This window comes from Rattus rattus, chromosome 4 (assembly GCF_011064425.1).
Source record: "Rattus rattus isolate New Zealand chromosome 4, Rrattus_CSIRO_v1, whole genome shotgun sequence".
NCBI classification, from domain to species: Eukaryota; Metazoa; Chordata; class Mammalia; order Rodentia; family Muridae; genus Rattus; species Rattus rattus.
The window spans coordinates 83,103,544-83,114,764 of NC_046157.1; the positions used below are offsets into that span (position 1 = coordinate 83,103,544).

Below are 11,221 nucleotides of genomic sequence, written 5' to 3' on the forward strand. Positions count from 1 at the left end.
AAATCAGGGCCACGCAGTGAAGACCTTGTCTCAAACAGAAGAGCCTCTGAGGACTGTGAAGTGCTCCTCAGAAAGGAAGGAGGGTGTGAGAGGGTGGGCACCCAGCTCCTGGGATGGGAGCGGGACCTGAGTTCCCTGACACCCCTCCTCCCCAGAAAGCATTGCGAGCTAGGGGGTAGGGCAGAGCAGCTGAGGTACAGCTGGGCCTGTGGCCTGGGAGGCAGACTAGGGGAGCCTCCTCCCTAACCCACACCTCGGCAGCAGCTGGGCCTGCGGCCTGACAGGCGGATTAGGGGAGCCTCCTCCCCCAGCAGATAGCTCACGGCTGCAACTGGGTCATGCCTCGTCACGAGTGGGCCATGGCTAGGACATGGCTGCTGCTTCTCCTGGGCCTCAGGTGTCAGGCTCTACCATCAGGTAAGGCCCTCTTGTCTCCCTGTGTGGCTGTCACTGAGCTCATCCCCTGGTGCCCTCTGAGCGGCTACAGCGATGGAGGGGGTCCACAGCCCTCTGGTTCTGAGGTCTCATGTCCTCCAGATGGGTCAGTAGGGTCTGCTCTCCCTCTTGGAAGCATAGGGATGGGAAAGCATCCCCTGCAGGTGGGGTAGCCCCGGCTACCCCAGGAGGCTGAGATAGGAGAGGACATAGTTCAAGGCCAGTCTGGGCGACATAATGAGGATTGTCTCAAAAGAAAATGTAATATGTATATGTGTGTGTGTGTGTGTGTGTGTGTGTGTGTGTGTGTGTGTGTGTGACCTATAGCATACAGCTCAGTCCTGGCTCAATGAACCTCTGCCTTCTGTGGGTTTCCATTTGGTATGCTCTTTCTCTCCTTTATGAGTGAGTTCTGGGGTTGAGGCTAGACCTCATGCAGGTTAGCACTCTGCCACTGGGCTACACACACACACACACACACACACACACACACACACACACACACACACATTCCTCACTATGGGAGACATTGTGAGGTCCTAGGACGTCCTTCCGGCCCTCAGAGCTCCATCTTCCAACAGAGACCAGGGTGTGTCAAGTTCACTTCCAACTCAGGAAAGGTAGCAAGACAGCAGCCAAGGATCCCGTCCATCTGAAGCATGGGCTTGTATGGGGTGAGTCAAGGGGTCTACTTGATCTAAGCTCGCCCCTAGTGTGTCCTGGAGATTTCATTGATCAGGAGAAGGCTCAGCAGGAGAACTGTGTAGTAAGAGCTCTGGTTTCTTTAAAAGCCCAGTTATGTTGTATGACTGTTTCTCTTTTATGAGTGAGTTCTGGGGTTGAAGCTAGACTGTCCAGGTGTGGGAAATGGGGCTGCTTCAGACTGTCCTCGGCTGTTAACTATGATAGTCTCGTGTGTGCGTATGTGTGTGTGTGTGTGCGCGTGTGTGCGCGCGCGCGCGTGTGTGTGTGTTCGTGTGTGCGTGTGTGTGTGTGTGTGTGTGTGTGTGTGTGTGTGGTGACTTTTGCCAACTGCAGATCTTCAGTTCTGGGGGTTTCGGAGTGGGTATAAGTGGGAGAGCCCCTAGAGGGCCTGAGGTGACTGAGGTGAGCTTGTCCAAAGGAACTCATCCACCCTAGTCAGCAGGAAGTCGCCTATAGAGGACTACACCCCTTTCCCTGCTAACCTTCTCTCTGTTCTATCCAGTGTTGGTGTGTTGGAAGGTAGGTAGAGGCCGATAGATACACACACACACATATGATAGATACACACACACAGACACACACAGACACACACACACACACGATAGATACACACACAGACACACACACATACACATGATAGATACACACACACAGACACACACACATGATAGATACACACACACACAGACACACACGCACACACAGAGTAAATGTTGTTGTCATTGTTTTTGAGACAGGGTTTCTCTGTGTAGAACTCAGCTATAGACCAGGCTATCCTGAAACCCAGAGATGTGCCTGCCTCTGCCTCCTGAGTACTGGGATTAAAGGTGTGAGCCACCATAGCCTGACATACAAAGTAAATTGGGTTTGTTGTTTTTTTTTTTTTAAATATTGTAAGAATGTAATTTTTCAAAAATAGATTTATTTATGAGTGCAGATGAGTACTGTGTTGCTGTCTTCAGACACACCAGAAGATGGCATTGGATCTCATTACAGATGGCTGTGAGCCACCCATGTGGTTGCTGGGATTTGAACTCAGGACCTCTGGAAGAGCAGCCAGTGCTCTTAACCGCTGAGCCATCTCCCACCCAGTAAATTCTTCTTTTAAGAGGAGAAAAAAATGGGGCTGGAGACAGCTTAGTGATTAAGAGCACTGGCTGCTTTTCCAGAGGACCCGTGTTTCATTCCTAGTACCTATATGGTGGCTCGCAACCATCTATGACTCCAGTCCCAGAGGGTCTGATGCCCCTTGTGGCCTATGTGGTGCACAGACAGAACAGACTTGCCATCAAAACACTCTTACATGTAAAAATAAAATAAAATCTAAAAAAAAAAAAAGGTTTGGGGGGCTGGAGAGATGGCTCAGTGGTTAAGAGCCCCAACTACTCTTCCAGAGGTCCTGAGTTCAATTCCCAGCAACCACATGGTGGCTCACAACCATCTATAATGGGATTTGATGCCCTCTTCTGGTGTGTCTGAAGACAGCAACAGTGTGCTCACATACATAAAATAAATCTTTAAAAAAAAAAAAAAAAAAAAGGTTTAAAAACATCGAGTAAGAGTCCATGCCGGGGCACAGCTCTGTTGAGAGAGTTTAATCCCCAGCACTGGGTGTGCTGTGTGCTCAGTGTGGAGGTGGGCGCAGGAGGATCCAGAATTCAAAGTGTTCCTTGACTCCATGGGGAGTTTGAGGCCAGCCTGGGCTACATAATGAGAGATCTCATAAGCAAACCAAAATGAAGTAGAAAAAAATCGGATTTGAGTATAGAAGAGATTAGCCCTTTCTAAAACTTATATTATTGCCAGATCACTCCTGTATGGTGATCGATAATCTGTCTCCTCATCTTGGTGCTGGGGACCAGACCCAGGGCTCCATGTGTTAAAGAGAAGCAGCCATCCTTCCGCAGAGCTTCATCTCTCCCTCCTTTCGTTTATGTTAAATTTTAAATTTCACGTATATGCACGGGTGGGTGGGTCTGGCAGTCGTAGGACAACTTCCCAGATTCAGGTTTTTGACTTCTCCCAGGAAGGCTCCTAGGTTTGAACTCAGATTTGGAAACACGTTCTCACTCAGTGAGCCGTCTGGTTAGCTCCCATTTTAAACGGCTTATGACTTATGTCATACAACTCCCCCATCAGCTTCAGCCTCCCACGTTCTGGGAGTACAGACATGAATAGCCACATCAGGCTTGGGTGTTTGTTCCAAGAAGGGAGGTTCCAGGTATATTTGAAGCTTCCTCTGCTCTCACCCCAGGTCCTCCTCCTCCTTTCCTTCCCCCCTCCCCAGAGGCACCAGCTCTCCTCAGGCCTTACAATGTGGTATTATAACCACTTGTTTATGAAGCTAATGCCTTTCCCATGGGACAAAGTTCCTCGAAGGCCCAGGCAACGTCAATTTTACACACCCAGCAGCAGGCAGAGGAAGGAGTTGCTGGACCATGCTGGGGCATGCTTTAGTCCTAGCACTTTAGTCCTAGGCACAGGCAGGCAGACCTCTGGTCTGCAAAGCCAGGGCCACAGAGAGAAACCCTGTCACAAAAGGGGTGGGGGGCTCAGAAAGGATAGATGGATAGATAGCAGGAAGACCGATGGAGGATGGAGGATAGATGGATGGATTATAAGAGAAAGAGGGAGATGGAGAGTGAGTCAGAACTCTGACTGCACAAGCATGAGGACCTGAGTTCAAATCCTCAGCACCCAAGTGAAAAACTACGCATTGAAGTAAGCATGTTTGTCATCCCAGCACCTGTACATGTACACACACACACACACACACACACAAACACACACACATATGATACATACAGACACACACACAGACACACACACACGATAGATACACACACACAGACACACAGAGGCACACACAGACACACACACAGACACACAGATACACAGACACACAGAGACACACAGAGACACACAGAGAAACACACACATACAGACACACAGACACAGATACACACACAATAGATACAGCAATTTACACACACACATACACAATAGATACAGCACATGTACACACACAGAGAGACACACACAGACACGCAGAGACACACACAGAGAGACACACAGAGAGACACACACAGAGACACACATACAAGACACACACATGATAGATACAGCACATGTACACATACATACACACACAGACACATGATAGATACAGCACATGTACACACGCATGCACACACACATGATAGATACACAGAGACACACACGATACAGCACATGCACACATACACATACAGACACACAGACACACAGATACACACACAATAGATACAGCACATTTACACACACACACAATAGATAGATACAGCACATGTACACACACACATGATAGATATAGCACATGTACACAAACATACACACACACGTGTACTAAGTAGAAACTTAAGGTTCTTGCAAAAGTCAGTTGTGTTGGATGGTGCTCTGCTAAAACAAGCACATGAAAGGACATGTGATGAAGGACTCTTCACTAATGAGGGATCTGTTTTACATCGTGAAGTTGAGCTCCATTTGTTGGGACTCCACAGAGAGAAACTGCACCAAGAAACCTCTGGTGGTGTGCTGCGGCTTTTTTGCTGCTGATTGGCAGAGTGATGACAGCTGAGACAGATGCACGTGCTGAGGCATACTACGTGTTGAGGGGAGACCTATGGAGGACATTGGGGGGATATAAGTAGGACTGGACGGACAGTAAGGGAGACTGAGCTTATAGAGCTAGCTGTGTGATACTCGTGCTCTTGAGTCATTGCTGATCTTTGCTTCCCTGAGAGAGGGACAGTGAGAACTTCTCTTGGTGTCCCCATTGGTCTCTCCTGCCGACTCGAGCCCAGGCTGAGGCCTGGCTGTCTCTGCTAGGTGGTGTCACCGCTGTTGCTCTCCTGACTACTGAACTGGACTGCTGGTGTATCTGTGAGGTATTTGAGAGTGGATTAAGCTGCTGCTGCTGCCCTGTAAACTGAACGGCCGATTTCCTGATAGCACAGATGGAATTTGCTCCAAAGAGCCATTTCTAAACAGGTCCACGTCCCTGTATTCTTTCTTTCCCACTACCCCTGGTGGGTTGTGGGCTAGAAGGGAGCTTAAGGCATTTAAAAACCATCACTAGAAATAGGCTTTGAAAAAAATTAAAGTTACTCACACCAAAAAGAAAGAAACCAGAAAGAAAAGTCTGATGAAAGGAAGGAGGTCCTGGACTCTGGCTAACTTTTTTTTTGGAGCTGGGGACCGAACCCAGGGCCTTGTGCTTCCTAGGCAAGTGCTCTACCACTGAGCTAAATCCCCAAACCCCTTTTCAACTTCCTAATACTACATAGGAGAGCAAAAAAAAGAACAGGAAGGAGAGGGGTGGATGTTATTGTTAGACTACTTCTGATACTGCTGGTCAGAGGCATCAAGTTGGGGCAAGCTTGATCTTCACCGTCAGGATGTCTAATTTCTTCTTTTGCTTTCTTCTTTGCACACGGCTACTTAGCAAACCATGACCAACGGCAACCAATCACCCACGAACACCCACCGAACCCTTCACTCTCGGAGCTCTAGCATTCACACACCCTCTAAAAAGTCCCCAGGGTTCCAAACATCACACAAGTGCAGAAACTGTTTGCCACTGGCAAAACTACGCCCCTGCTAGAGCCCGAGGCAAACCACAGTCAGCTGCTGTGGACCATGCGAAGCAGCCCCGCATCCGACACCTGGGATTAAAACGAAAGCACGTTCTTATTTCTGTGTTTTTAAAGAAATCAAAATTCTTATTCTTGCAGGCATCGCTGGCACCCCCTTTCCTTCTTTGGCTCCACCCATCACGCTGCTGGTGGACGGAAGGCGGCACACGCTGGTGGTCTGCCTGGTCCTGGACGCAGCACCCCCTGGCCTTGACAGCCCTGTCTGGTTCTCAGGTGGGAACGGCAGTGCACTAGACGCCTTCACCTACGGGCCCTCTCCGGCACCAGATGGCACCTGGACTAGCCTGGCCCAGCTTTCCTTGTCCTCTGAAGAGCTTGAAGCTTGGGAGCCCTTGGTCTGCCACACTAGGCCTGCAGCCGGAGGCCTCAACCGGAGCACGCACCCCCTCCAGCTGTCAGGTGGGGATGCAGCCTGGGGAGGCCAGGATATGTTGGGGGAGGCGGTGGGCATGGAGGGTAGGCCCTGGCTCCTGTAGAGTGTGTTGAGGCCACGATACCTGGACTTTGCAGCTGTGATACATGGTTCTCTCTTGAGCCTGTAATCCCAGCACTTGAGAAGTAGAGGCAGGAGAGGAGGATCAGGAGTTCAAAGCTATCCTCAGCTGCATAGTGAGTTCAAGGCCTGCTTGGGCTACATGAGACCCAGTCTCAAAAACCAAAACAAAAGCAAATCTAGAAAAAAAAAAAAAAAAAAAAGCAAATCTAGGCTCTGATCTGTGATTGCTGTGATTAATAGCTTTTAATGTGTTATTAATAGGTGCACATATATGTTATATATATATATATATATAAATGTACATAAACAATTCATATACATGTTAGACCCAACATTAAAAACTAAGCCCCTAACACTCACCAACTTTACTCTGTGCCAACCCCGATTCTAAATGTTTCATTTTCATTTTATTTATTTATTTATTTATTTATTTATTTATTTATTTAGTTTTCCAAGACATGGTTTTTCACACAGTTTCTTTGTGTAGCCCTGGCTGTCCTGGAACTCACTCTGTAGACCAGGCTGGCCTCAAACTCCCAGAGATCTGCCTGCTTACTTTAAGTTTTTTAAAGATATATTATTATGGGGTTGGGGATTTAGATCAGTGGTAGAGCACTTGCCTAGCAAGCGCAAGGCCCTGGGTCCAGTCCCCAGTTCCGAAAAAAAAGAAAAGAAAAAAAAAGATATATTATTATTTTAAAGTGTGTGTGTGTGTGTGTGTGTGTGTGTGTGTGTTTGAGACAGGGTTTTCTGTGTTTACGTCCTGTTTTGAAAACAGGGTTTTTGGCTGTGCAGCCACAGGACGTCCCCCAGCTGGAAAAAGAAAAGAAAAGAAAAGAAAAGAAAGAAAAGAAAAGAAAAAAAGCAGGCTGGCCTTGAACTCACAGAGATCCTCCTTCCTGCCTCTGCCTCCTGAGTGCTGGGATTTTTTTTTTTTTTCTTTTTTTTTCTTTTTTTCGGAGCTGGGGGCTGAACCCAGGGCCTTGCCCTTGCTAGGCAAGCGCTCTACCCCTGAGCTAAATCCCCAACCCACTGAGTGCTGGGATTAAAAGTGTGCATTACCATGCCCTGCTCCCAGCTTTTTAATGAGGATGCTGGGGGTCCAACTCAGGAAAAGCTTTTCACCAGCTAAGCCTTCTTCTCAGCCAAGCAGACTGGGCTGGCTAGCCAGTGAGTCTGAGGGTCTGCCTGTCAGTGCTGGCCACCATTACCTGTTTGTTTCTTTGTTTTCTGAGACAGGTTTTTATTTGCGTAGCCCTGGCTGTCGGACTGGGGATAGAACTCAGGTCCTACAGGTGTATAGCAAGCACTGTCATGGTTGAGCATTCGGGTCACCTCAGTCTTATCACCTCCCAAAGAGGCTCTGCTTGCTGAAGAAAATGCCCTGCCTACAGCAGAAGCTGTAAATGAATAGGTTCCTTGTGGGAGGGGACTGACATGCCTCTTAGGGCTGTCAGGGGTGTCTCCTCAGGACTTGCTAACAAGTGGGCTCAGGCTCTCCACATATGTCCAGATGCCCTGCAAGTTAACCAGGTATAGGCATAGGTCTGGGACTGTGAGGTGCATGCCCACCCCATAGTTCTCACTCCTTTCTTCTTGACCCGCAGGGGAAGAAGCTTCCACGGACAGAACCTGCCCTCAGGAGACTCTCAGGGGTAAGTCCTCAGCGGGGAGGGGAGGGGCAGTGGTTGGGGACAAGAGTCTGAGTACCAGGCAGGTGGCATCGAGCTCTAATTCAACTGTGGGTCCTGTGAGGTGGCTGTCAGGGGACTGACAGGTTTCCAGTGAAGGGATTGTTTGCTCGGGGCTAGCCTGGGTTTCAGGCTTCCCTCGGAAGGGGATTTATTCCTAGGTCCCAGTGCAGCAGGGCAGATGAGAGCTAAAACAAGGGACCTGATGACTCCTTGGGTAAGGGATGGCAGGAATGAAAGCCCATGTGTTATTTAATTACCTCAGGTGCTGGGAAGAGCCCTGGCTAACAATCACAGCGGCCATTTCTCGCCCAGAGACACTGAGCTATTTACTCTTTGCCTCAGACGCCCATTCCTGCCAGCCTGCCTCCCCTGCCAAATAAAATAAAACGAGGCCTAAGTGGGAAGAAGGCACTAATCATTTCATTACCTGGAGAAACTAAGGTTAGACGCTGGGAAGGAAGGCGGAGCGAGAGAGTGGCCAACATGGAGGACAGGCCCTCCCTGTCCGGGGCTCCTGGAGACTAACAGCTCCTTCTTCTGCAGGGACACAACGTCAGGTACTGCGGCTGAGCGTCCTGCGTCTGCTCCTCTTCAAGCTGCTTCTGCTAGATGTGTTCCTGACCTGCAGCCGCCTCTGTGTGCTGGCGGGCCAGCACCTCTTGCCACCACCCTCAAGCAAGCAAGCCCCGGCTCCCACCCACCAAAGTTGGACTTAATGAGGTTATGAGCTTAGATCTTGTCCACCCATCTAAGCCTAGGGTGGTAACGCTGGACACTACTGCTCCCTGGGGCAGGAAACACAGAGTCCCGGAGCTGGTGATCCCCGCTCAGTGTTTCTTGTTCAAACTGGGGGCTTCCTTGTTTTTGTGTATGTGGTCTCCCTCTTCCTGTGATTAGAGCTATCGGGGACTGGAGTCTTGCCTCCCCTGTCAGACTGAGACTTTGGGAGGAAAAGGACCATGTCTCTCCCATCAGACTGGGCAGGAGGATGTGCCCGGTAACTAGGCACAATACAAAAGGTTTATACAACACAAACACATCACAACGCTTTTCATTTGTGTGTCTGGGGGACATGGTGCAGACATAGAGGGTCTGGGTAGGCTATCTGGAGAAAGAGTGGGAACCTGCAAATTGCAGAGTGGGTATGGGGTTCAGGGAAGGGCTGCAAGGACTCTCTCCTTCCACTACTGTCAGTCACTGGACAAGGGCCCTTTCTGTTTCCTGACCCTTAGCCCAGCCTCTGTGAAAGGGCAGAGAGTCAGGGAGTACCGCTTAGCTGCTCACTTGCACAGACTTGACAGAAGAGAGCAGGGCCAGCATTCCCAGGGTACCAGGACCACATCCAATACTCCCAGAAGACATTAATTGCAAACCTACGCACTATTAATTAAAGGTCATTATTCACAGATATTCACCCAGCATCAGCCAGGAGCCAGGTGCTACAAAGGTGTGGTGTCTTAGCTAGGGTTTTACTGCTGTGAACAGACACCACGACCATGGCAACTCTTACAAAGGAAAAACATTTCACTGGGGTTCAGAGGTTCAGTCCATCATCATCGTGGTGGGAAACATGGCAGCAAGCGAGCAGACAGGGTCCTAAGAGTCCTACATGAGCTACTTGAGACTTCTACATCTGCATCCACAGGCAGCAGGAAGAGAGAGTGGGCCACAAGGTCTGTCTTGAGCTTCTGCAACCTCAGATCCCATCCTCCAGTGACACACTTCCTCCCACACAGCCACACCTCCTAATTTTGCCACTTGCCCTTGAACTTACGGCATCCATTTTTCAAACCACCACATTTGGCTTTGCCGGTTTTCTCTTGTTCCCTGTAGAGAGCCTGTGCATGGAGATCCCGCAGCGGAGAGGGAGAGAGGGATTTACTTCCAACCACGTGTGCTTGTCTGTGTCTGTGGATGTGAGCGTAGGTGCCCGTGGAAGCCAGAGGTGGGGCTGGAGTTACAGAATGTGGTGAGCAGCCTAATGTGGGTGTTGGGTACCCAACACTCTCTACGAGACCATCTTGCACAGATGACCCTCTGATATGTAAGGCAGCCCAATGAAATGTTGTCCTTTGTAAGAGTTGCCTTGGTCATGGTGTCTCTTAACAGCAGTAAAACCCTAACTGAGACTCCAAACCTTTGTAGCACCTGGCTCCTGGCTGGTGCTGGGTGAATATCGCTGATTCCTTAAATTGGTTTTCCTTCCTTCCTTCCTTCCTTCCTCCTCTTCCTTTTCCGTCCTTCTTCCCTCTCCTCCCCTTCCTCCTTCTCTTCTGCATTTTCTTCTACTTCTGCTTCTTCAAGATGGAGTCTCACTACATAGGTCCACCTGGCTTCAAACTCAGAGAGCGTCTTGTCTCTGCCCCTTGAAGGCTGAATATTCATATACATAGCAGAGAGGCAGAGTCTCTTCAGTTACACTTTGAATTCTTAACTAAATCTAGAGCTCACAGATAAAGACTAGTTTAGCTGGTCAGCTTTCTCTGGGAATCCTATCTCCACGGGACACTGGGGTTACTTGGTGGGATGCCATTCTTACATGAGATTTATGTGGGTTCTAAGGATTTTATTCTGGTCTTCCTGCTTGTGGAATAAGTATTTTAACCACTGAACCATTTTCCCAGCCCCATCTCCTGCCTCTTTCTATGAGTCCTTTAGGGAGCAAGGTTACAGCTTCTAGAAATAAAGCTGCCCCCATCCCCACAGAAATTGATCCTTCCCCTGTGGCCAGGTTCAGGGAAGGGTCCATCGTAGCTTCAATTTCTTTAGACATTGTCCCTTTCCAGCCCTCAGCCTGGGTACTGAGCACAGGCTTTAATTTTGGCCTCCGCAGTCCCTTGGCCCAGAAGTTGAGTTTCTCCATCTCTTTGCTCTGCTCCTTGACCTTGTCCTGCTCCAGTCACTTAAATCACCCCTGTGACTGAATAATGTTGTCTCCAGGAGGGGTTCAGAGTGTATGGAAGTTCTACACACCATAGCCCCATCTAGCCAAAGTGCCCTGATACCAGCACTGTAAGTGTTGGGAACCAAGAAATACCTTAAAGGCACAGAGCACACAGACCTCACACAAAAGACTTATTGGGAAACATAAAGGAGGGTCGCTACCTCTGCTCTGGAGAGTAGAGCAGAGAACGGAGCAGGAGGCAGACTTTATATAGTTTCTTGGGGGTGGAGCTTTCCAGAGTAGCCTGGGATTG

At 49.2% G+C, this 11,221-nt stretch overlaps 1 protein-coding gene across 1 annotated transcript; it reads left to right on the forward strand.

Moving 5' to 3' along the window:
• The first annotated feature begins 338 nt into the window (after positions 1-338).
• Ptcra (pre T cell antigen receptor alpha) lies at positions 339-9,056 on the forward strand. The gene is made up of 4 exons (XM_032899438.1): positions 339-417; positions 5,913-6,233; positions 7,938-7,985; positions 8,568-9,056. The coding sequence occupies exons 1-4, from the start codon at positions 339-341 to the stop codon at positions 8,738-8,740; spliced, it is 621 nt and encodes a 206-aa protein (XP_032755329.1). The 3' UTR covers positions 8,741-9,056.
• The last annotated feature ends 2,165 nt before the right edge of the window (positions 9,057-11,221 follow it).

Excerpts from the sequence above, each read along its gene's own strand:
- Ptcra (XM_032899438.1), top strand. The coding sequence starts at position 339 with ATGCCTCGTCACGAGTGGGCCATGGCTAGGACATGGCTGCTGCTTCTC. Across the intron at positions 6,234-7,937 it reads GCACCCCCTCCAGCTGTCAG|GGGAAGAAGCTTCCACGGAC; the intron begins GTGGGGATGCAG and ends CTTGACCCGCAG. Across the intron at positions 7,986-8,567 it reads CCCTCAGGAGACTCTCAGGG|GGACACAACGTCAGGTACTG; the intron begins GTAAGTCCTCAG and ends CTTCTTCTGCAG.